This window comes from Hyperoodon ampullatus (genome assembly GCF_949752795.1).
Source record: "Hyperoodon ampullatus genome assembly, chromosome: 12".
Classification (NCBI taxonomy): Eukaryota; Metazoa; Chordata; class Mammalia; order Artiodactyla; family Ziphiidae; genus Hyperoodon; species Hyperoodon ampullatus.
The window spans coordinates 61,619,372-61,646,430 of record NC_136925.1 but is presented as its reverse complement, the minus strand read 5'-3'; the positions used below and the strand labels follow the sequence as shown (position 1 = coordinate 61,646,430).

Below are 27,059 nucleotides of genomic sequence, written 5' to 3'. Positions count from 1 at the left end.
AAAAGTACGTGTTAGGTAGATGATCATAGGAAAAAACATTCTAGCAAAGGGAATAACTTGAGTAAGGTGTGGTATAGGATGGTTGTGTTTGGGGACCATGGGGTCTGATGGAAAGAAGGATAAGAGAAATACAGGAGCCAGGCCTAGTGTGCTCTGCTCAGATGCTTAGACTGTAGCCTTCAGAGAGAGGGGATCCCCGGAGAAGGTAATCCGGGGAGTGACATGTACAGATTTACAGGATGAAAATACCATTCTAGTGGTAGCACGGTGGTTGAGTTAGAGGTAGCTGAGACCTGAGGCAGGGAAATTGGTTAGGAATCCATTGAAATAGAATACAAAAGCCTGAACTAGTGCAGATGTGGAGGATAGGGGTCATAAGGTAAAACGGACAGGATTTTGTGATTGATTGGGTGCGATTAGTGAAGCTGGAATCTAGGCTTGTGCTAAGGGCCCTGACTTTGTTATACAACTGCATGGATATGGTACCACAGAAATAATAAAAGAGCAAGGAAGATTTGGGGAGATAGAGACAGGGAATGGTGGGAGTAGGATGTGATGAGTTGTTTTAGATATCTTGATTTGTTAGTGGTGTCTGTAGGGCTCCCAGGTAGAAATATTCACTAGGGGGCCAGAAATTCAGGATTGGAATTTGAGAGAACATAGGGCTTCAGAATAAAATGGGAGGAGTTAACGTATCCATTGTATTATATCAGGAAAGTTGAAGCTTGTAATGAAGGAGATAGCACAGGAGAAAGAGTTCTGAGAGGAGGCGGCCAAGGACAGAATCCCAGTTGAACACTTACTGGTATTCAGTATCTAAGGGACACTCAGGTGAAGGGAAGAAGATTAAGAAAGAGTAATCAAAGGGGAGGGAAAGAAGTGGCCTGGAAGCCAGGGGAAAATAGAGGTTCACGGAGGGTACAGACAGGAGTGTCAGGAACAGGCAGTGAGTTAGGGTCTCGTCATGTGGACATCAGGAGGATCCTGATGACACCTTTGCGCTAGTGTCATGGATTCATACTAGTATGAGGAGGATCGAAGAGTAGAATGGGCCTCAGCAAGTGAACTCGTGGAAGTCATTCCCAGAGCCTCTTCACTTGAAGGGAAAAAAAAAAAAAAAAGTCAAGCAGTTGCTGGAGGGGGACCTGGTTCCAGGAATGACTTTTTAAATATTGGAATGACATAAAATGATACCCTAAGGAGTCAAAGCCAGTAGGACAGGTTCAGGTTGAAGGTAGATAAAGAAAGCACACATGGATCTTAGAGAAAGCAGGAGGTTTTTATTGGGAAGACAGGTTGATAGATTAGTCTTGGCTTAGAGCAGTGGTTCTCCACTGAGGGTGATTTTGTCACGCAGGAGACATTTGACAATGCCTGGAGAAATTTTTGCAAATATCTGCAAGGAGAGGGGTACTACTGGCATCTAATGGGTAGAGGTCACAGGTGTTGCTAAACATCCTAGAATGCCCAGGACAGCCCCCTCAGTGAAGGATTGGATTGTCTGGCTGTGTTGAGCATAGAGCATCACCCCCCCACACACACTGAGACAGGTAAATGTGGAAGAGGATGCAGTTAAGTTGATAGCGTGGAAGTCTCGAAATTGAGGATATCTTCATGTTCTCCAAAACTGAAAGGAAGGTCCACTTCAAATATCAGGGTCATAGGAGTGAGATAGGAAGAAGAGTAGTGACTGTTAGAATACCTGTAAGGACAGCAGGAGCAGGGGCTCATGGGGGACATATAAGGAGATTCCTTCGTCGTTCTGGGAGCTGCTATTTGGATGCCATAAAAATCCAGGTGACGTCATTCTGGATTGAATGTGCAGTTGAGTTTTTCCTCAGTAGCGCTTAGCATCTAGGGCCTAGCAGTGGAGAAGGCAGATTTAGTCGGATGCATAACTGGAGCTGTTGTGGGGGGGTGGGGGAAGAAGAGGATAAGAGGCTCAGTAACACTGGTCAGACAAGTCACTGGAGTGACACACCATGGAGGGTCACCCGGACCAGAAAGGACATGCAATTGGGAGAAGACTGGCAGACTTAGAAAGCAGGGTTCTCTGCAAGCTTGCAGCAAGCCACCCATGCCCCAGTGGCAGCAGGAAATTGTCAAACAGGAAAGCAGTTAACAAACTTCAGCTACGGCCTGTAAAGCCAGATAAAGCTAGACGGGCTTGAGCTCCTTAAGTCATACCATTAACTTAAACCTAATTGTTTGGAGGAGAGGAGCCATGATCACCTTCCCATCTATGGAGAAGATACCGATGTCCTGTGCAGATCAAGAAGGCAGGAATCCATTAAAGGACTTTGTAAGCCAACTTTTCACAATGGTGTGAACTGCTGCAATGGGGGCTCGCCTGTAATTCCAGGTTTTTCTCCCACTAGCTGAAAATAAAGTGGTTTATTTGCTTGGTTCCAAAAAAAAAAATTCTGTAAAGCCAGAAATTCTTTTGCTTATTTAATATTATGTATCAGATGTCAAGCAACCCAAAGTTATGGTCAATCCACAGAGTTGTGTCTAAGAGCTGGAGTGAAATCAAAGGACGTGTTATTAGAATTGAGCTGGTCAAGGAATTAGGACCCAGAGTATAGGGCAGGTTGCTCTCTTGGACATTAAAATTCGAGGATGGTTGCAAGAGTTGGGATGAAGAGGACACAGGTGAACCAGGAGCTGAAGTTCTTAATTCTTGTGTTAGAGCAGATGTGTCAACCTTGGCTTCACACTGAAGTCACATGAGAAATTTTTTAAAATAAATAAATAAATGCCTGTCTCCACACCCACAAATTGATTTAGGTGAGTTGGCATGGGACCTTGGCATGGGTAGATTGCAGAAGCTTTCCAGGTGATTGTAATGTACAGCCAGCATTGAGAACCATTGTGTTAGCGTGACCACAAGGTCCAAAGGTAACAGCTGCAAAGATAAATAGAGGGTGTTATAGCCAATGTCAAGGCACCCAAGGAGGAGCGCTCTTAAAATATAATGGCCTAAAATCAGCAGCAGAGAGCTAAGAGGAGGCCAGTATTAATTCCAGCCCCCGTGGTTCACGGTTGGGTTATGTGTGAATGAACAGCTTATGCTGCAAAGAACTGAAACAGAAACAATTCTTGGTAAAACTCCAGTTTCAAATCCAGCAAGGATTCATGGTGATGGTTGCCTATAACAGTATGGGACTACAAGGGATACACTTGAAAGGACTGGCATGAAATTTGGCTGTGGGCAAATGTCACGTGTGTATTAGTATCCATTGTTTGGAATTCACCAGATTTAAGAATTTAGGAAGATGCTAATATAAATGTAACCTAAAGACATATAATGCAATGAAAGCGTTTATAACATCCGCATAGAGCCATTGTGACCGCTAACAAGATTTGTAGTCTATGTCAGGAGCTGTGTGAGATGCTATGAAAGACACAACCTTTACTTGTAGAGGCTTACTGGTATTCCCAACTCAGCATCATGCTGACCTTTGAAATTAGGGTTACCTACCCCCCACCTTTGTACGTTCCTGTCCAACAGCCTTGAGCTCATTCTGCCTCAGCCAGAGGAGATATAAGAAACTCTGTCAGTGTCTTTCTGGCTGCCTCTTCCTGACACGCCTGTGTCCCTATGGATGGAAACCTCTTACCTGCTTCTAAGACTCCCCAGTTCTCACTGCCTGCGCCACTGCTCTACTTAGCAGAACTCACTGCGTCACAGTCTTAGTTTAGACTGTAATCGATTTTTTAATTCTCTGTACCTTTTCTTCTCACAGACTGATCTCCATGCTTGAAATAGACCTTCATATTCATATCCCAACAGACAATTCTTCAGATATCCAACTTGACCCTTGAGGTCTGCTTCAGGCTATCCCACTGCTGCCCAAACCCTAATTCTAATAGATCTCAAAGAACTTGTAGGTATGGAAGTAAAACATTTAAAAACATAAAATAGGTAAAGCAAGGAAGTTGCAGAGGATAAGAATACATTTAGGGAAGGAAGTAGAAAAGTTCTCATGGAGAAGATGGAGCTCGAATAAGGCTTTAAGTTTTAAGGTGCAAGGATTTCTTTTGTTGAAGAACATGATTTGATCTGCTTTATCTGAATCCATGTGTTAAAACAGAATCTTACATATATGTATTTAACTTTACATGTGGAATGTACCACATGTATAGTTAGACAGTGTTTTACTTCCCTGTGGGAGAAAGTGTAAAGAATGACCTACACGTACGTAAGAAGTCCTTGGGAAACGTTAATGGCATCCCAGGTAACCAAAATGCCTTGGGTACACTGAGTCATGACACAAACAGCCAGCCCTTGAGAAATGTGTAACTGGGCTTCCTTAGCACCTGGCATAGTTGTATTTCTTCAGTTTAGTTTCTTTATCAGAGTATGTTATGGTTTGATTTTTATCAAGATCCTGCCTTATAAACCTACCACAAATTCTATCAGATGTTTAATTTCATGTGCAAGTTTTATTTTTATTTTCATATATAAGTTTTTTTTTTTTTTAGAAAAGCAGGGCATGAAAAGTGATCTGTGATAAGTGACTAGAATTGGGGCGTGGGAGGGGTGGGTCCTAAGTTCGTAGAATTATAGAATTGATGACATGGAAGGAACCTTAGAGATCAACCCTGGTGATTCTAGTCAACTCCTTCACGTTGTAGATGAGGAAATCAGGGTAGATCCAGGAAGGTTATAAGGGGTTTGTTCAGAATGACCCTCCTGGTTGGAGCTCGGCCTCCATGCTTCAGGCCGGTGCCCTTTTTCCTCTACCACCTCGTCAGTAACACAGGTAGACAGCTGTTACCTGCACAGCCAGCCACGTTTTGCTTTTTTACGTCCCTGTTTTATGTTTGTTTCATTGTACCCTTTCTTCATGTGGAAGTTTTTAGAATTGTATTGTCTATACTTCTTAAGGAAAAAAGGAAAGAAACCTCCTCAAGTAGTTTTTTTTTCTTTTTAAAATTATTTCTATTCAAACTATAGAATAAGAAGTAAAATTATACCTTTTGGCAGCTGCTGAATCTTCTAAGTCCCTCCAAGTGGAACTCACCTGTTCTGTCGCTAAATGTACCAGGTACCTTCTAACATTTCGTCTGGGTCACTGAAGTGTTAGCGGGTGGTGGCAGCATTTGGCTTCTCCACTGCAAGATGAGGGGACGGGCCTTGTTCGTTACTCTCCACAATTGGCTAGAGAATGCCCAGACAAATGAACCTGTTCCACAGGGATATAGGAGAACGTTTTCCTCAAGCTCAATCCAGAACATTTTTATCACAGTGTGCTGTAAATTTGCATCTCATAAAAGGAAGAATATTGCTGCTATCAGGGCGGAAAGAAACTCAGAAGGTTTGGAAAAAAAGAAGTGCTGACAGTCTTAGTTTATTTGTGTTTGTATCATGGACCATTTCTTTTTTAGGCTCTTTATTTTTGATAGCCTAAGCATTAATCTGTAGCATTCATTTATTTGGGGAGGAAATTTGTCGTTAAAGTTCCTTGTATAAAAATTTTAATTAATTTGAGGATTTATACTATAAAAGTAATATACTTTTTTTTCCTTCATTGGAGTATAATTGCTTTACAATGGTGTGTTAGTTTCTGCTTTGTAACAAAATGAATCAGCTATACATATACACATATCCCCATATCTCCTCCCTCTTGCGTCTCCCTCCCTCCCACCCTCCCTATCCCACCCCTCTAGGTGGTCACAAAGCACCGAGCTGATCTCCCCATGTGATGCAGCTGCTTCCCACTAGCTATCTATTTTACGTTTGGTACTGTATATACGTCCATGCCACTCTCTCACTTCGTCCCAACTTACCCTTCTCCCTCCCCGTGTCCTCAAGTCCATTCTCTACATCTGCGTCTTTATTCCTGTCCTGCCCCTAGGTTCTTCAGAACCTTTTTTTTTTTTTTTTTAGATTCCATATATATGCATTAGCATACGGTATTTGTTTTTCTCTTTCTGACTTACTTCACTCTGTATGACAGTCTCTAGGTCCATCCACCTCACTACAAATCACTCAATTTCGTTTCTTTTTATGGCTGAGTAATATTCCATTGTATATATGTGCCACTTCTTTATCCATTCATCTGTTGATGGACACTTAGGTTGCTTCCATGTCCTGGCTATTGTAAATAGAGCTGCAATGAACGTTGTGGTACATGACTCTTTTTGAATTATGGTTTTCTCAGGGTATATGCCCAGGAGTGGGATTGCTGGGTCGTATGGTAGTTCTATTTTGAGTTTTTTAAGGAACCTCCATACTGTTCTCCATAGTGGCTTTATCAGTTTACATTCCCACCAACAGTGCAAGAGGGTTCCCTTTTCTCCACACCCTCTCCAGCATTTAGTGTTTGTAGATTTTTTGATGATGGCCATTCTGACCGGTGTGAGATGATATCTCATTGTAGTTTTGATTTGCATTTCTCTAATGATTAATGATGTTGAGCATTCTTTCATTTGTTTGTTGGCAGTCTGTATATCTTCTTTGGAGAAATGTGTATTTAGGTCTTCTGCCCATTTTTGGATTGGGTTGTTTGTTTTTTTGATATTGAGCTGCATGAGCTGCTTGTAAATTTTGAAGATTAATCCTTTGTCAGGGGCTTCATTTGCAAGTATTTTCTCCCATTCTGAGGGTTGTCTTTTCATCTTGTTTATGATGTCCTTTGCTGTGCAAAAGCTTTTAAGTTTCATTAGGTCCCATTTGTTTATTTTTGTTTTTATTTCCATTTCTCTAGGTAAAAGTAATATACTTTTATATTACTTTTATATATTATACTTTTTTATATTTTATATACTTTTATATATTTTAAAACTCATAGTTTTAAAAATCCAAACAATAAAGAATAGTGTAAATGAAAAATAAAACTCCTCTGTCCTGCTAATATTCATGTTTACTCTGTTTCTTGCATATCCTGTTAAAAATGTTGTCTGCATATGTATACATACATGTTTATTCATGTTTGTTTTGATGAAACTATGATCATACTTAATATTTTTATTTTGCCAATATATCTTGGACATCTTTTTTTAATCTTTTGAAGTATAGTTGACATACAATATTAGTTTCAGGTGTGCAACATAGTGATTCAGCATTTAAATACATTATGATCACCATAGTAAATCTAGTAACTATCTGTCACTATACAAAATTATTACAGTGTTATTGACTGTATTTCTTATGCTGTATATTACATCCCTGTAACTTATTTATTTCATAACTGGAAGTTTGTACCTCTTAATCCCCTTCACCTATTTCGCCCAATGCCTCATTCCCCTCCCCACTGGCAATCACCAGTTTGTTCTCTATCTATGAGTCTGTTTTTGGTTTGTTTTGTTTGTTCATTTGTTTTTTAGATTCCACATGTAAGTGAAATCATAGGATATTTCTCTTTCTCTGTCTGACTTATTTCACTTAGCATAATACCCTCTAGATCCATCCATGTTTTCACAAATGACAACATTTTCTTTTTATGGCTGGGTAATGGTCCATTGTATATATACCACATCATCTTTAACCATTCATCTATCAATGGACACTTAGCTTGCTTCATATCTTACCTATTGTAAATAATGCTGCAGTGAACATAGGGGTGCATACGTCTTTTCGAATTTGTGTTTTCTTCGGGTAAATACCCAAAAGTGGAATTGCTGCATTATATGGTAGTTCTATTTTTAATTTTTTAAGGAACCTCCATACTGGTTTTCCACAGTGGCTATACAAATTTACATTCCCACCAACAGTGCATAAAGGTTCCCTTTTTTCCACATCCTTGCCAATGCTTGTTATTTTTGGTCTTTTTGAGAATAGCCATTCTGACAGGTGTGAGGTGATATCTCATTATGATTTTGATTTGCATTTTCCTGATGATTACTGATGTTGAGTATCTTTTCATGTACCTGTTGGCCATCTGTATGTTTTCTTTGGAAATATGTCTGTTCAGATCCTCTGCCCATTTTTCAGTTGGATTGTTTGTTAGATATTAAGTTGCATACATTATTTTGAATATTAACCCCTGTCAGATATATCACTTGCAAATTATCTACTCCCTTTCAGTAGGTTGCCTTTTCATTTTGTTAATGGTTTCCTTCACTGTGCAAAAGCTTTTTAGTGAGATGTAGTACCATTTGTTAATTATTGTTTTTGTTGCCTGAGAAGACAGATCCAAAAAATATTGCTAAGACCCATGTCAAAGTGTTTACTGCCTGTGTTCTCTTCCAGGCGTTTTATGGTTTCAAGGCTTACCTTTAAGTCTTTAATTCATTATGAGTTTATTTTTGTATATGTTGGATATCTGTTCTTATTAGCACAGACAATTCTATTCTTTTCACAGTTTCAAGGTACCGAGATGCCCTGTTGTCTGTTTCTTAATACCTAAAATGCCCAGGGTTTTTTTAAATTTCTGATAATGCTTGGTTTTCTTCTTTTTTTAATTTCTAAAAAATGAAACCCAAGGTAGAAGAGTACTTTCTACCTTCAATAAAATTTTCAGTGTTAACACAACCAATTATGTTTTTGTATAAATGCCAGGTGTATAGTAATAATTACACACAAGAATGTTAGATTATTTCTGTGAATGTGAAGAAATTACCTGTGATGTTTTATTTGTCTTTCTCTAAAAACTCATTAAATGAATAATAGTTATTAGTTTCTCTATTCCAAGATAATTATTAAAATAGCCATTATAGCTCATCTCTTCATTTGAGAAAAGTGTTTTAGTTATTTTCAGTATTTTGCTTAGCATATAAAGTCAGTAAGAACAGGCTGGGTTAATTCAAAAGAGCTGGCTTCCTAACTAACTGCGTACTCCAGTTGTATTCAGAAACAGCTGTTTTCTTGTCTAGTCCAAAACAAGAACAGAGAACCCCAAAGCATCAGATAACTCCATTGTAGTTCCTCTTCCAGCCAAACACATGCACACAAAATTTTACATTGATAATTCTGTCAACCCATCAGGAAGACAGTAGGCAATGAATAAGTTGCCTTCAGTGTGCATGTGTCTGCCTTATTCTAAAAAACATCTAATTTTTATTTACCCTCTTCATCCCAAAAGTAGACACTTTATTGAAGCCTGGATTAATTGTGCTATATATCACTATTTTTAAAAATCGCTTCATATAGAAAAAAATTTTTCCCATTTACTTCTCCATGTACCAGGAGTGCATCTGAAGTATTCCTAACCATAGGAATTATATGATTTCATTACTGTGTTAAAGTCCAACAGCAAATTTATAATAGACAGTGGTAGCAGATTTTCCAACTACCTAAAAGTTCATGTGCACTAAATCATTGAATACAATCATAATTATTATTGCCTGCTTCCTAATGCTAAAGAATAAAATCAATTTATATATTTTTTACTTTAGTAATTCATTTATCAAAGAAAATACAGTTGATTTAATCTCTAGTTTGTTATATTAAATAGATAAAAATTAATATATGCTTGGATTCACTTTAAAATTCCAGGAATATGTGAAGTTTTCTCTCTTTTTCTGAAGAGAACTAAGGCAATATTTTAACTTACAAGGAAATTAAAGCTAAAGTGCTTATTGGTGTCCTTCAGTGCAGATGACACTGATACATATTTCTTTGTTCTTCATAATTTGGCTCAGTAATTTATAAATATTTTGAGGGAAAATGTTAATTTCAAAAAAAAAAACGTTATTTACGTTTGAAAACTATCTTTTAGTCTAGAGAGAGAGTGGGACCCCGATGATACGACAGCAAAGCCAGTGTGAGTCACCTCACATGCACAGATTCCACTCCCAACAATAAAGTCCCTAAACGTTCTACACAGAGGAACTCTAAAAGCCTCCAGAATCTCTCCTGCCCCGCAAGGAACCCATAAGGTTTTGACTCTATCAAAGGTCTGGTAACGAGTTTTACTATTCATTCTCCTCTTACACCATTGCCTCAGCCATTGTCCATGCCAAGTGTACCTCAGCCTGTGCTTTGTCTCTTCCCCTGCAGCTATGTTTCTTGCTACTTTGGGCAATGCCCCTCCATGTTTCCAGGACCCTCTCACCCTCAACAGAGTGAGACCCCACAAACTGCTTGTCTTCTCACTTTATCTCTCCTGGGAGCAGGACCTAGATCATTGCCAGTGGTTCTGAAATAAAGGGACTGTGAGATAATCCCCCCATAGTCTCTACCCCAAAACTAGGTTTGGGGTATGTTTCATTTTCTTGATGTCTTCCTAACTCGCATTACTTAAGATTTGTACAGAATAACATAAGGGCAAAGTTGTTTTCCAGTTTAGCAACCCACTGATTATTCAGCTGGTTTGAGTCTCTGAGCCCATCCTCCATCACATCTCATTTTCTTACACAAATCTTCCATGAAAACTCAGTTTAGAGAATAATATAAATTCTCAGTAGAGACTTGAGAATTGTTTCAATAAACCATTGATAAGTATTTGTAGGACTCCTTCATGACTCTGAGAAGGCAAGTTTGGATTCTAATCTTTGAACGATGAGATACGTGAAAGTATAAAATAAGTGATGCTGTACTGGGTCAAACCAATGTTCCCCTTGGCCCATACTCTCTCCAACAGTGACTTTAAGGGCTGTTTGATAGAATAATGCAGTGTTTGCTCTCCATGATGATATTTGCAAGTTAACCTAAATATCAGTAACATCCCTCTTATAATCTATTACAAATCTAAAATGTGAAACATGTTATTGGGAAAGCTTCCCACCAGTCATTCCTAGTCATAAATTGCCCTTTAGATAGTGGCAGAATTGATTGTTATCAGTCCCCCTGTCTTCTGACTTGACAATCAGCATGACCTTTTTTCATAAGTTCTCTGATACCCTAACTCTGCTGTCCTCTTGTTTTGTCAGGCACTCCAGGGTTTCTCAGCCTTGGCACTATTAACATTTGGGGCTTGATAATTCTTTGTTGAGGGGGAGTATGTTGTGTATTGTAGGATGTTTAGCAGCCTCCCAGGCCTCTACCCACTAGATGCCAGAAGCACTAACCCTCTCAAGTTGTGACAATCAAAAATGTCTTCCAGACATTGCCAAATTTCCCCTGGGGGTCAAAAGGACCCCACCCACACCCCACAGTTGAGAACTACTGCACTATTTTAATAGAAATATATATAATATATAATATTTTATACCCATATGAATATGTATGTTTTTCCTTAAATTACAATTCTTCTTATTTTAAGATCTTGTTAAGGAAACTTTGCTTTCATTTTCCCATTACTTGCACATATATAAGTAGTGATGTTGGAGCTACAGAATACCCTACCTAAAAACAACAGCTTCACATAAAGATGTATCCAGCTATGCGAGGCTCAGTGTGAATATGATTAAAATGTCTCTTAATCAGATTTAGATATCTCCTGACTACCATTTATTTCCTTTGCTTAAGAAACTTAACTGTATGCTAATCTTCACATAGACCATGGAAAATTAATGGTATGCTAACGTTATTATTATTATTACTTAGCAATCCCAATAATGTGGTCATAATGGTCCTGATTTTAACATGGTTCTCCATCAGTTGACATAAAAAAGGAAGAATCTTTTTTTATTTGAATGTCTCTTTTATCCTCATAAACCATGTGCACAATGCAAGATCTCTGAACATACTGGAACAGGTTTGTTTTTATCACTCTTTTACTAAACTTTTTTGTACTTGATGAGTCTTTTCTTTCTTTTACCCCTATTTCTGCTTCCCTGTTACTGTGTGTGTGTTTAAGCAGCAGCCTCTTACCCACTGCTGTATCTCACATGAAGGAGAGAGAATGTTTGATCAACCTCCAAAGGTTAGCCTCTCCCTTGTGAGACAATGTTTTGACCATGCCTGCCTGCTTGCAGAGTCACTGACTGGAAAAGCAATATCGTTCGCAAGATCACAGGAGAAAACATGCCTGGGCCAGGACCATGAAGGCTGCATACTGCCCTGTCCTTAAACTCACTGGCAGGCATAGGTCTAAATTACATTTCAAATTGAATTTTTCCATATGAACAATCTTAGTATATGGGTCACATTTTTTTTTGGTTGATTTAGTTTGATTTGTTTTTTTACTGTAGAGACATAAAACATGGAAGACTATATGACTTAAACTGGTCATGAAAGTAATTATATGCCCAAATATCTAAGTTATGAAATAAAATTTCATGTTTTATTGTATTTTGTTTGCTTTTCTTTTTTTTTAACATCTTTATTGGAGTATAATTGCTTTACAATGGTGTGTTAGTTTCTGCTTTATAACAAAGTGAATCAGTTATACATATACATATGTCCCAGTATCTCTTCCCTCTTGCATCTCCCTCCTGCTCACCCTCCCTATCCCACCCCTCTAGGTGGTCACAAAGCACCAAGCTGATCTCCCGGTGCTATGCAGCTGCTTCCCCCTAGCTAGCTATTTTACGTTTGGTAGTGTATATATGTCCATGCCACTCTCTCACTTTGTCCCAGCGTACCCTTCCCCCTACCCGTATCCTCAAGTCCATTCTCTAGTAGGTCTGCATCTTTATTCCCATCTTGCCCCTAGGTTCTTCATGACCTTTTTTTTTTTCTTTTAGATTCCATATATGTGTGTTAGCATACAGTATTTGTTTTTCTCATTCTGACTTACTTCACTCTGTATGACAGTCTCTAGGTCCATCTACCTCACTACAAATAACTCAGTTTCATTCCTTTTTATGGCTGAGTAATATTCCATTGTATATATGTGCCACATTTTCTTTATCCATTCATCTGTTGATGGACGCTTAGGTTGCTTCCATGTCCTAGCTATTGTAGATAGAACTGCAATGAACATTTTGGTACATGACTCTTTTTGAATTATGGTTTTCTCAGGGTATATGCCCAGGAGTGGGATTGCTGGGTCGTATGGTAGTTCTATTTTGAATTTTTTAAGGAACCTCCATACTGTTCTCCACAGTGGCTGTATCAATTTACATTCCCACCAACAGTGCAAGAGGGTTCCCTTTTCTTCACACCCTCTCCAGCATTTACTGTTTGTAGATTTTTTTGATGATGGCCATTCTGACTGGTGTGAGATGGTACCTCATTGTAGTTTTGATTTGCATTTCTCTAATGATTAATGCTGTTGAGCATTCTTTCATGGGTTTGCTGGCAGTCTGTATATCTTCTTTGGAGAAATGTCTATTTAGGTCTTCTGCCCATTTTTGGACTGGGTTCTTTGGTTTTTTGATATTGAGGTGCTTGTAAATTTTGGAGAGTAATCCTTTGTCAGTTGCTTCATTTGCAAATATTTTCTCCCATTCTGAGGGTTGTCTTTTGGTCTTGTTTATGATTTCCTTTGCTGTGCAAAAGCTTTTAAGTTTCCTTAGGTTCCATTGTTTATTTTTGTTTTTATTTTCATTTCTCTAGGAGATGGGTCAAAAAGGATATTGCTGTGATTTATGTCATAGAGTGTTCTGCGTATGTTTTCCTCTAAGAGTTTGATGGTGTCTGGCCTTACATTCTGTTTCGAGTTTATTTTTGTGTATGGTGTTAGGGAGTGTTCTAATTTCATTCTTTGACATGTAGCTGTCTAGTTTTCCCAGCATGACTTATTGAAGAGGCTGTTTTTTCTCCACTATATATTCTTGCTTCCTTTATCAATGATAAGGTGACCATATGTGCGTGGGTTTATCTCTGTGCTTTCTATCCTGTTCCATTGATCTATATTTCTGTTTTTGTTCCAGTACCATACTGTCTTGATTACTGTAGCTTTGTAGTATAGTCTGAAGTCAGGGAGCCTGATTCCTCCAGCTCCGTTTTTCTTTCTCAAGATTTCTTTGGCTATTCGGGGTCTTTTGTGTTTCCATACAAATTGTGAAATTTTTTGTTCTATTTCTGTGAAAAATGCCAGTGGTAGTTTGATAGGGATTGCATGAATCTGTAGATTGCTTTGGGTAGTATAGTCATTTTCACAATGTTGATTCTTCCAATTCAAGAACATGGTATATCTCTCCATCTATTTATATCATCTTTAATTTCTTTCATCGGTGTCTTATAATTTTCTGCATACAGGTCTTTTGTCTCCTTAGGTAGGTTTATTCCTAGATATTTTATTCTTATTGTTGCAATGGTAAATGGGAGTGTTTTCTTAATTTCACTTTCAGATTTTTCATCATTATTGTATAGGAATGCAAGAGATTTCTGTGCATTACTTCTGTATCCTGCTACTTTACCAAATTCATTGATTAGCTCTAGTAGTTTTCTGGTAGCATCTTTAGGATTCTCTACATATAGTATCATGCCATCTGTAAACAGTGACAGCTTTATTTCTTCTTTTCCAATTTGGATTCCTTTTATTTCCTTTTCTTCCCTGATTGCTGTGGCTAAAACTTCCAAAACTATGTTGAATTATAGTGGTGAGAGTGGGCAACCTTGTCTTCTTCCTGGTCTTAGTGGAAATGGTTTCAGTTTTTCACCATTGAGAATGATGTTGGCTGTGGGTTTGTCATATATGGCCTTTATTATGTTGAGGAAAGTTCCCTCTATGCCTACTTTCTGGAGGGTTTTTATCAGAAATGGGTGTTGAATTTTGTTAAAAGCTTTCTCTGCATCTATTGAGATAATCATATGTTTTTTCTCCAATTTGTTAATATGGTGTATCACGTTGATTGATTTGCATATATTGAAGAATTCTTGCATTCCTGGGATAAACCCCACTTGATCATAATGTATGATCCTTTTAATGTGCTGCTGGATTCTGTTTGCTAGTATTTTGTTGAGGATTTTTGTATCTATGTTCATCAGTGATATTGGTCTGTAGTTTTCTTTCTTTGTGACATCTTTGGTTTTGGTATCAGAGTGATGGTGGCCTCGTAGAATGAGTTTGGAAGTGTTCCTCTCTCTGCTTTATTTTGGAAGAGTTTGAAAAGGATAGGTGTTAGGTCTTTTCTAAATGTTTGATAGAATTTGCCTGTGAAGCCATCTGGTCCTGGGCTTTTGTTTGTTGGAAGATTTTTAATCACAGTTTCAATTTCAGTGCTTGTGATTTGTCTGTTCATATTTTCTATTTCTTCCTGGTTCAGTCTCAGAAGCTTTTTTTTTTGTGCATTTCTAAGAGTTTTTCCATTTCTTCCAGGTTGTCCATTTTATTGGCATATAGTTGCTTGTAGTAATCTCTCATGATCTTTTGTATTTCTGCAGTGTCAGTTGTTACTCCTCCTTTCTCACTTCTAATTCTGTTGATTTGACTCCTCTCCCTTTTTTTCTTGATGAGTCTGGCTAATGGCTTATCAATTTTGTTTATCTTCTCAAAGAACCAGCTTTTAGTTTTATTGATCTTTGCTATCGTTTCCTTCATTTCTTTTTCATTTATTTCTGATCTGATCTTTATGATTTCTTTCCTTCTGGTAACTTTGTGGGGTTTTTGTTCTTCTTTCTCTAATTGCTTTAGGTGTAAGGTTAGGTTGTTTATTTGAGATTTTTCTTGTTTCTTAAGGTAGGATTGTATTGCTATAAACTTCCTTCTTAGAACTGCTTTTGCTGCATCCCATAAGTTTTGGGTTGTTGTGTTTTCATTGTGTCTCTTCAAATATTTTCTCAGTCCCTTTCTTTTTCTCTTCTTCTTCTGGGACCCCTATAATTCAAATGTTGGCACGTTTAATGTTGTCCCAGAGGTCTCTGAGACTGTCCTGAATTCTTTTCATTCTTTTTTCTTTTTTCTGCTCTGCGGTAGTTATTTCCACTATTTTATCTACCTGGCCATTTATCCGTTCTTCTGCCTCAGTTATTCTGCTATGGATTCCTTCTAGAGAATTTTTAATTTCATTTTTTGTGTTGTTCATCATTGTTTATTTGCTCTTTAGTTCTTCTAGGTCCCTGTTAAACATTTCATGTATTTTCTCCATTCTATTTGCAAGATTTTAGATCATCTTTACTATCATTACTCTGAAATCTTTTTCCGGTGGACTGCCTATTTCCTCTTCATTTGTTTGGTTTGATGGGTTTTTACCTTGCTCCTTCACCTGCTGTGTATTTCTTTGTCTTCTCATTTTGCTTAACTTACTGTGTTTGGGGTCTCCTTTCTGCAGGCTGAATGTTCGTAGTTCCCGTTGTTTTTGGTGTCTGTTCCCAGTGGCTAAGGTTGGTTCAGCAGGTTGTGTAGGCTACCTGGTGGAGGGGACTAGTGCCTGTGTTCTGGTGGGTGAGGCTGGATCTTGTCTTTCTGGTGGGCAGGACCGTGTCCGGTGGTGTGTTTGGGGGTTGCTGTGACCTTATTATGATTTTAGGCAGCCTCTCTGCTAATGCATGGCATTGTGTTCCTGTCTTGCTAGTTGTTTGGCATAATGTGTCCAGCACTGTAGCTTGCTGGTCGTTGAGTGGAGCTGGGTGTTAGCATTGAGGTGGAGATCTCTGAGAGAGCTTTCGCCATGTGATATTATGTGGGGCCGGGTGGTCTCTGGTAGACCAATGTCCCGAGCTCGGCTCTCCTACCTCAGAGGTTCAGGCCTGACACCTGGCTGGAGCACCAAGACTCTGTCAGCCACATGGCCAGGCACGTTGGGAGTTTCTTGCCTTTTGGGAAGTCTGAGGTCTTCTGACAATGTTCAGTAGGTGTTCTGTAGGAGCTGTTCCACATGTAGATGTATTTTTAATGTATTTGTAGAGAGGAAGGTGATCTCCACGCCTTACTCCTCCGCCGTCTTGAACCTCTCCTATACATATATTTGCCCTCAATAAATTATGAGCCTGAGAGTTACTCTGTCTGTTTGATGTTGTTTGTTAGGAGGGAATTTGAAATCCTTGATGGATAGTGCTGGTAAGAATTGAGATTCAATCCAGAAGAAGGGGAGAAGGCAGGAATGGGAGGAGTTGACAGGGATCACACTAATCCATGCTTACCGGCTACTAAGCGAAGTCAGCTTCACACACACAGATCAGGAATCAGTCCTGAGCTCTCCAACCCCCACAGCTTATTGGCTTGTTATATGCCAGAGTAGGAGTTCTCAAACAGCTAGGCTACTAAGCGAAGTCAACTTCACACACACAGATCAGGAATCAGTCCTGAGCTCTCCAACCCCCACAGCTTATTGGTTTGTTATATGCCAGTGTAGGAGTTCTCAAACAACTAGGCCTTAGAATCACCTTGGGCACTTGTGTGAAAATATCAGTGCCCAGACTCTACCCTAAACGTGCTACTCTTTGGGAGATACTCCTTTATACTTATGAAAGCTCTTTTGTAGACACAGAGTTATGGAATTTTGCTAGAGAATGTTCTTCCAGCCTCATCAAAGGAATAACGTATCTACTTCAGGCCCTTTGATCTCAGGCTATAAACTTCCAATTGACCTGTCTAAATATGAGTCTATAAGCCATTACATACAGCCATGTGAAACCAACAAGAATCAACTTTCCAACATTCATATTCCCCCCAAAGTTCCCACCTTAGTACTGGACGTGTAGGATATTCTCTATGAATGATAACAATTTGATTGAGACAGAGCCCCCCAAAACTTCATAGATTTGTCAAGGAATAAGATTAGGAAAGGTAGCAAGTAAGAACAGTAAAATAGTAATTTGGTGGATGCACAGAAGCCATGCCTAAAAATACACAGTCAATCTTAGTCATTTACAGTAATTATGTTCTATAAATTCACCATGAACACTGAATTAGTGAATTCTAAACCAATGCTCCTAGAGGAAATGCAGGATTAGGTTCTTGAGAGCCTCTGGTCACAAGATTTTCATCAACCAATCAATATGTAACCTTGTTTTATGTGTATGTCTGTCTAAAGACACTTAATTTAATACAGTTGAGTCATTAAAATTGAACTCATGCACTGTCACTTGCACCTAAACAAAGCTTAACTAGTACACATACTTTATCTGTGGGGCACCTCAGCCCTCTTGTACTTAGTCACACTAGACAACACTGCAACACTATGCTTAGAGACCATTTTAAACAGTAAAATCACCAACAAAGAGCACAAAAATGTGAAAAACATGGCACTAAATAGATCATAAAAAGGACACTTGTTTACTGTATGAGAGCTGAGACAATAAGACAGAGCATGAGAAACATTGCAAGGCATCAGGAGGTGCTAGCGTTCCTCCCTCAGCTGGGAACGTGTGCATTGGGCAGCTCAGATGTGTCACCACTCTGCGCCAGTGCACGTATTCAACTGTGACAGCACCACACGCGTTGATTTGGGGGTTACAAGTAAATTTTAGTGAGTAGGCAAATTTGCAAATAGGAAATCCACAAATAATGAGGATTAGCTGTATTTTGAAACTGTATTAAAAGTACACAGTCATTTTATAAAACCTGTAAGTCTTTATAGTAAAGATGAACAAGGAAAAGGTCAGGCATAGGAAATTGGATCAAAAGTGTAACCTACTATTCCTAGCATGGCTCATGCATACGACTTTTTTCTTCAGTTCTTTTCTTTGTCTTTGGATGGAATAAAAGGGCCATAACTTCTTTAAGGCAGAGACTGTGTCTCATTTAAAATTGAATTCCCAGCATCTGGCATAAAGCAGGTATTCAGTACATGTTTATTGAATGAAGGAAGGATAAGGCAAACAGATAGGAGCAGCTGTACTGAGGATGTATTAACCTTCCAGATCAGTCCTGACCCTGTCGAGCGTCAGCAGTGATGGTGTTGCTCACGGGTAGATGGTCAGCAGTGCTCAGAGGGCTGCAGTGGGCTTGGTAACATTGCCACGTCTCCTTCAGTCTCTCCAGTTTCCTTCCCTTATCGCCCATCACTAGGGAATAGTCCAGTCCCAAAAGAGGCAGTGGGTGACCCAAATGTTTCTTAGTTTGCAGAAATTTTTTTTAAAAAGAGGGAGGGGTGGCCTTCTGACGTTTCCTGCCTTCTTGGTTACCTGCCATCAGTTTTCACTCTCCCCAAACCAGCTCACCTAGATCCCCAGGAAATAAATGCATGGAAGCAGCACTTGTTTAGCAATTTGCTGTCATATACATATGGCACTTGGTGTGACTTGGCATACAGGTCTGACCAGTCCCCAGGCCTGGGGGTAAACCAGTTGTCCATTTCTCTCACTTCTACTCTGGAATTTCATCATTGCTAAAGAAAAGCACAGAATTGTGGTGGTTGTCTCTGTGTCATACTTGTGGTTCCCAGCCTCAGTGAGACCCGTGGTCTTGATCATCTTTTTGTTCTTCCTGACTGACTCCCTACCCCATACTTTACAGTGCCTGGTCACAGTAAGGTCCACCTAACCTCTTACTCCAGGCTGACTTTGTCTCCCTGCTTCCTCTGCATTTCCGTTATTTCCCCTTCCTTCTCCAGCTGCTTTCAGATCATAGACAGAAGTGCCCTCCTCTCTATGGCCAACCTCCCCACTTGTATTTTTGGTCATTTTCCCCTCCCACATTCTTCTAGCCTCACTCAACCAATGATCTGCATCCTCACTCCTCCACCCCTTTGGTGTCTTTATAGTTTATTCATTTAACACATATATATGGAATGCCTGCTGTTTTTCCAGGCACTGTGGTCGAATGTTGTCTGGATGGTGTAATGGTGAATTAAACAGAAATAGTCTCTCTACTTACAGAACTTACAGCCTAATGAGTGAAAGTAACTGTAATTAATGAGTCCTAAAACTAAAACATAAGCAGTGAAAGGACAGGGAAGGGAAGCTGTGAGTCCTTGTGGTGAGAAGTGGATGGGTTAGATTTTGTAAGGGGGTGGGGGGGGCAGGAGGATACATTTGAGGCATTAGAAACAGCTTGTGCAGAAGCCCTCAAGTAGCTAGAAGTGCTCATCAGAGAAACTGAAAAACCAGCTGGTCACAGGGGAAGGGATAAGGGATAAAGCACACGATGGAGGGAGGGACTGTTTCCAGCAGTTTACAGACCAATGTTAAAAAATCCTCCATATGCCAGCTTTCTGGGTCATTAACACCTCTGCTTTTTTCTGTTTCCTTAATGTTTGTAACAGTGTGCTTACCTCTCCTGTTTCTCTCTCATTCTCTGGCTTTGCCTGCCACTGTAATACAAGCCTTCTACAAGCTACATGCTGTATGTCTTTTATTTTTCTCTAGCACTTTTTTTCTGGATTATCCTCTACCCCTATCATTTCAAATATTACTTTGATATTTCAGATGTATCAAATTCTACATCCGTAACTTCGGCTCCTGTTCTGAATTCCCCAAGTGTATTTCTAACCGCCTACTGGAAATTTCCACGTTCACGAAGGTGTCATTCTGGAATCTCTGGTCCAGTGTGCCCAAAACCAAATCAATTTTTAAAAACCCGATTTTTTTCTTTCTCTACTCCAGTGTGTTATGGAATCATCATCTACTTTCACCTTTAAGGAGTTCTCTCTTGAAAGAACAGTCAAATATCGGGGGTTTTACAGCATAAAAGTCTGTTTTGGTAGAGTTCTATATGAAATGCAGGGGGGCAAATAGAAGTGGCCCCTGACCCAAGCTTAATGAGGTCAGGAAAGGCTTTCCAGAGGGTTTGATTTCTAAATTGAGTTTTATGGGAGGAAGAGCATTCCAGGCAGACTGAACAAATATGAAGGCATGGCACACAGGCCACCACAAATATTTCATCATGGCTGGAGCCTGGGCTGCAAAGTTAAAAAGGGAGAAAGCTGAACCTGAACGAGGAGATGGGATCAAGAAGATCCTTGTGTGGCATGTTAAGGAGCTGGATTTGATCCTGAAGATACTGAGGAGCCATTGGAGGATTTAAAACATGGAGGATGGCATGATCAAATCAGTTGTTTCAAAAGCTCATTCTGTAAGCTCTGAGAAGGGGGTGGGGGGAAGCAGTGAAATAAGACCAGGAGAGGTGGTTGCAGCAATCCGAGCCAGCCATAATGAGAAAGTAGGGTTTGGTGAGGAAATCCATGTGAAGGAAAAGGAGCAACCTAGGTTTCTAATGTGACCATCAGTGTGTAAAAGCAGAAGGGCACTTCAGCGTAAGATGCGCTGTGTGTAGTGCCTGTGCGGCAGCCAGGGGGCTCGGGAGAGATTTGCTGAGAACTCAGGCTTGCGAGATAGTTCTGATGAAGATGGATGGTTCCAAGTGTATTTTCAGAAAAACTGCCGTATTTACAAGATTTGCTGAAAACTAACGATTGCCAAATCATTTTGAAGAAAACTGGAGATCCAGGTTCTGGGTATTGATTTGGAAGTCTTTAGCATAAACATACCTGTCGAATCCATGGGAACAGAGGAGAGTACAGAACTAAAGGGTAGAAGGCATTAAGGAGCGCCAGTTTTTTTAAAGAGTGCACTGAGAGGGAGGAGCCTGGGAAGGAGATTGCTGGAACCAGCCCCCCAGCCCCTACCTGTGGAGGTCTCCACACTCCCATTCTCCAGGCTTTACTGCACCGTTTACCTGCCTACCAGAGGTACCTTCCTAAAATAGAAATCAAGTCGTGATTTACCAGCTCAGACATCTTAGCTGATGCTGTATTTGTCTTTGAAGTCCAAATCTCTTAGGTTTTAATCTAGCTCTCATCCCTCAGAGATTGAACAGAAGTTCTGACCTACTTTTTCTCATCTCCCAAATCACCCCCCCAAGTAGGCTGCCCTGCAGAGGCGAAACCTCAAACCTCTGCTTACCCCGTTTTCTCCAGCTGTATAATTTTTGTGCTACGCCAACTATCAGAAATTCAGTTTATCCCTTAGGAGACAACTAAATGCTCCCTCTTCTGAGAATCCTTCTCAAAAGCCTCCAGTTGAAATACAAGACTTCTGTTCCTTTATATCTGCACATTTTTTTCCCCTTTATCATAATGTGGATCTCCCTCTGCCTTGTTGGTTGTCTCCATGCCTTCCCCTGTTAGAGTATAAGCTCTTGGAGCATACTTAGCTTTGTATCTCCAGGGCATGTAGCACGGTGCCTTACCCCTAGAGTGGCTTTCCGATAAGTATTTATTGTTGTTGTCATTTTTAATTGGCATAATTAGTATCCCAAACTACAAATCATGAATCAAGATGAAGGCCTTTACTTTTTGTTTTAATATACTTATAGAAACTGCATCTTAATGCAGAGGAATATTTTGTCCTTAAGGAAAAGCATAATTGGAGGATTTAGTGTCAAATACAACTCAAATAATCAACAATAAATTCTAAAATCAAAGAATCAACAGCAAACTTGTATGAATATTTAAAGTCATAAAATTATGCTCCCAGAAACATAATTTTAACAACAGAGAAAACCTGAAAGAGCTTATCTAGTCGAGTGGTTTGTAAACTCTCTCCTCTGTAGAGCCCTGTTCCTCAGGGCTCTGTGGGGTAGGTCTGGGGAGGCCAGGTTTGCCAGACCACCAAACCTAGCTTCACCTAGAGAAATTCTACTTTTCAGGTTTGTATGTGAGGCTTTCAAACAAAATTGTATTGAAAATGAGTTTTGCTTTTAAATCAGTTTGAAAAACAAGATTGTAGCCTTCAGGCTACTTCTGTAATCTTGGTGACTCTGGGCCTCCATTTCCTCATCTGTAAAATATAAGAATGGTGCTATGATAGTTCATGCTTTTATTCTGAGCACCTCCTGTACATTTTCAAATAAGAAAAAAAAGACATCAAGAGAAGTTAAGTGGCTTACTGAGGCCACATAGAGAGTTAATGACAGAACCAAGATTAGAATTTAACCAGCAGCCCTCGTTGTTGGGGTTTTTTTCTTTTCAATAAAAATTCCTACAAAGTAGGTATAAAAAAATTGCAGCTATTAATTCTTTGGAAAAGGTAGATATCAGGAGGTATATAAATAGCTTTTAAAAATAGAGCTCTACTATATCATAAATTTGCCTTATTTAAAGCTGGTGTGCTACTGCAACAAACATAGATTGAACATTTACTTAATTTTACATTCATTCTTCAAGCTTATAGAAATATTTGGGGAAGTTGTTTGCATGGCCCATTTCTCTTTCACAAAGTTATTTATGAGTTGTTTCTTCTTGGTAAATCTCCATGTAATCACTGGAGGCACTGAAAATCATTCCATTAATCATTCCTTTCATGTTTGTCTCACTGCATCTAAACTTAAAAGCATCACTACGAAGTTGTGAGGGTTTGGGAAGCAAGAGTCTCCAGATCCTGATCCTTTCATTCATCTCCTTTGCTTTACTCATCTTCCTCTCTTCATCCCCTCCTCTCCAAATCAAGGGTATCCATGAAGAGGAAATGAAGTCACAAAACAGCTGAGAGGTGTGTGTGGACAAGAGGGAAAGAAGGGCAATCATGCTCCTTGGCCTTGATGGGGGGTGAGGGTGCTTATGGGCTGATTGTCTCACAGCCTTGGGCCTTTTTTGTTTAAAGATAAAGTGAAACAAAACAGCTCACAGAGACACCTCCTTCTTCCCCCTCCTTCTGCCTCCATACCCATATGGCGCGCTGCTGCTGAGACCGAGGAATGAGTGAGTAAAGGTGTTGAGAAGTGAAGTATTGGTCCTAAAGAAATAAGTGTCCTCTTATAAATCAGTGTCAAGACTTTGTAATGTGGATCGCCTACTAATTTGTGATTCATAGCATTTGAACATAGGTTAAGCCAACCTTTGCATCATGAAAAAGGACTTGGATATGCCCGCTACAGTAATGCAGTAATACAGTAGGAAACAGGGCAGGAACCATGTTTAACCTGCTTAAGACAGACTTTCTGAGGACATCACAGCACCCATTTCATATGAAAAGACTATTAGAAGCAGGTTTGGTAAGACCTTCATGTAGTAATATGTTGTTACTCATTTGTCAGGGTCACAACAAGCAACGGAAAGTAACACTGACGTAACAGTGATGTATAATTCAGTCTGACTTCCCTTCCCTCAACCTCTGGAGTAGACTTATGTTCTGATTAGAGCCATTATGTTGGTTTTTTTTAATCTAGTAGTTTTACAACATTTCATATACAGTTGGCCTTCCTTATCCACGGGCTACACATCTAAAGAGTCAACCAAACATGGATCGAAATTATTTGGAAAAAAAATTCCAGAAAGTTTCAAAAAGCAAAACTTGAATTTGCCATGCTGGCAACTATTTACATAGCATTTACATTGTATTTACAACTATTAGCATAGCATTTACATCGTATTAGGTATTATACGTAATCTAGAGATGATTTAAAGTATACAGGAGGTTGTTAGGTTATATACAAATACTACACCATTATATGAGGCACTGTAGCATCTGCATATTTGGGTATCTGTGCAGGTGGGAGTGTCCTGGAACCAATCCCCCTTGGATACTGAGGGCCGACTGTATATACATGTATTTAAGGTAAGATGTTGCTCTTGCCTTGGGCAAAGAGAGAGAAGTAATACTTAGACCATGTAAAAGAAGCGTCTGACCTTTAATCTGATGGCTGTGTTTGGAATTTATTTCATAAGTCTGGGGAAAAAAACTGAAGAAATTCAGTTACAGTTGATGCTTTCTGAGAGGTTTTGATGGTTTTCTTCTGCTCTGTGGGCTTGAGGGCAGGTAGACTATTCTGCAGTCTGCATTAGTCCTTGAATTTAAATTTTCTATGTGTTTTTACTTTTTTCCCCAAACACATTTTAACTGAGTCAGATTATCTTCAAATAGTTGAGAAAAATCCAAGATTGGTTCTTTTGTTCTTTGAAATAGGCTCACTTACTACAACATTCAGGTTTTGCCACTAAGTCTCCTTGCCCTTTAACTCTTGTTTTCATTACATGCTTGATTTAAAGCTATATAGCCAGCAATAATATTACATAATTATGGTCCAGAAAAGTACAAAATCCTCTTGAAATCTTTATGATAAGAAAAGTAATACTTGTTTAAAGGGACTCAGTGCCAAATCTTGCTGAAATCTGATTGTGAAGGAGGAAATCCAAAAAGGCAAAACAAGTTTCAGTAGAGATAAGACTGGGAAAGCAGTAGTTACTCAAAGAAGTTAAGACTGAAAGAGACAGTTGTACTCCTTGTCTTTCATTTCATTTTGGCTTTTTGTTTTCTGGGGTTTTAAAATTTTAATTAGGTAGATATGGTATATCTCTTTCATTTGTATGTAATTCAAAACTTTAACATAGTAGTGATTTATATTTTCTATGTGAATTTTAAGTAGATCCTTTCCATAACATGTAATTATCTGTAAAAAAAAATTTGCAAGTCTGTCTTATAGCAAGATTAAGTTGATTTCTAAACTACTGTCTCATATCAACCACCATTTTCCACAGTATCCTTTCATTTGGGATTAATGTTCAAACTCTAGAGGAACCGTCTAACACTCAGAGTATAATCTGGCACCACTGAAAGTGCTTATTTGATTTTCTCATGGAGGTGCCATTAATAAAACAGATATACTAAGCAAATTTTGTAGAAGATTTAAAGAGCTTGCAGATTCAAAATTTTACACATAGTTCAGTGAGTAACACCATGAAAATACAGTGTACTGACAAGATTACAAAGGAAAGATGCAGTGTTGAAAGGTAAATTTAGAACTTAAGTAATATAATATAGTATTACTGATATAATTTAGGCTGACTCACAACTGACTCTTTTTGCCACACACCTGAAAGCTCACTTTATTTACGAAGAGTGCTTAACCAATCTGGAGAGCTGTTTCCTTGGTTTTCCATGGGAGTGAATACACACTTGTGATAGACATGCTGATAGACACTTGTGTTCAGAACAGGCATGCTCTTTCCTCATTCATCCAGTTGGTGGGTTTTCAGCATGTGAATATTGCCTGTGTTGTCTTCTGTGATTTGTGATTTACTCTTTGTTCTTCTTTTTTTTACAGCAGTCATTCAAGTCCCAGGATTTCAGACCAGGCTCGGAGTCTATGACACAGTAAGCAGCTTTTCCTCCTAAATAATTTGCAGTGATAAATAGTTGTTTTTTTCTTTTTTTTAAGGACAGTTTCTCCATTTCCCTCTTCATAATACCACACTAAAAAAACTATGAAATGCCTATTTCAAGGCATTAAAGAAAAAAAGCTAATACCCAGAACATTATCATTGTATATGTCTTAGAAATGCCTAAGGTAGATGAGCAATTTTTCAAGTATTTATTTTAAAAGATCTCTAGGAAGTTTTTATATTTTTTTGATACTTGCTATATTACTTAATAACATAAATAGAAAATCTCTCTTACCTCAAAAAAAAAAATACCGAAAACCTTTGCAAAGCACTTCTCAATTTTTATCATTGCAGATGATTTTGTACATAATCTGAAGCCCTGACTTCATATTCACACGTCACTAGCAAACTATCACATGAGTGTAACAACCTTGAACAGCTCAGATGTCTGCTGTGCCCTCCCATCCCACCGCCACTGTCCCCACATTGGGTGCATGCCTACACACATGTGCATACAGAGAAGCCCTGCTGAATGTCCTTCAGGAAAATATTGGGTTGGCCAAAAAGTTCGGGGGTTTCTATAACGTCTTACCCAAATGAATTTTTGGGCCAACCCAATATTTATTCGTTAACCCTGCTATGCACTTTGACATTTTGAAGAATATGTCTCTTCCAGTTCAGAAATTCTGATTTAAATGACACTCTAATATTCAGGAATTATCAGATAAAACCGTGCATTATTTTATAATATTTCATTCTACAGATGAAAGACAAACAGAATTTTTTAATGGTATTTAAGAGTCACAGAATCATGACCTAGAAGATCCCTTAGAATTCTACATTCCCTCTGTTTTATATTCAGGAAAACTAAGAGGAAAGACCTTGTGCAAATGTCACAAGGCACATTTATGTCAGCGCTTGAACCAAGCAAGACCTAAGTCTCCTGATTCTCAGGCTACTGGGGTGTGTGTGTGTTTGTTTTTTATACTATATTCAGTGTTATTAGGCTCCTTGGTAAGATGCCATTTTGTTGTAAGTTTAAAAAATCTTTCTTTTTTAGAGATAAAATTATATTGATGATTATATGATTATATATAGCCCTGTATTACATCAGAGCACACTCATTATCACATTTGAGTCTCCCCGTTTCCCTACAGACCATTGCTCTGACCACTGTCTTGCATGTGGAGAAACATGATCTGAGGGAGGTAGTAAGAGGCAGACCCAGTACCAGAACACAGATCCTGTGTTTCCCAATCTGCTGTTCTTTCCATGCTTTCTCTCTCCCTTTCACACGACACAAATACACATCCCAGGTCTTTCAGTTTTTTGTTTTTGTTATATCTGCCAGGTATGTT

The 27,059-nt window shown here is 38.9% G+C and overlaps 1 protein-coding gene across 1 annotated transcript in view; it reads left to right on the top strand.

Annotated features, from left to right (window-relative positions):
* AHI1 (Abelson helper integration site 1) overlaps window positions 1–27,059 on the top strand; it is a gene marked incomplete at its 3' end in the record, with an annotated part of 214,518 nt that overhangs the window by 160,151 nt on the left and 27,308 nt on the right. Inside the window, 1 exon segment of the mRNA XM_079716741.1 lies at window positions 25,647–25,693. Coding sequence (XP_079572867.1) covers window positions 25,647–25,693 — 47 coding nt within the window.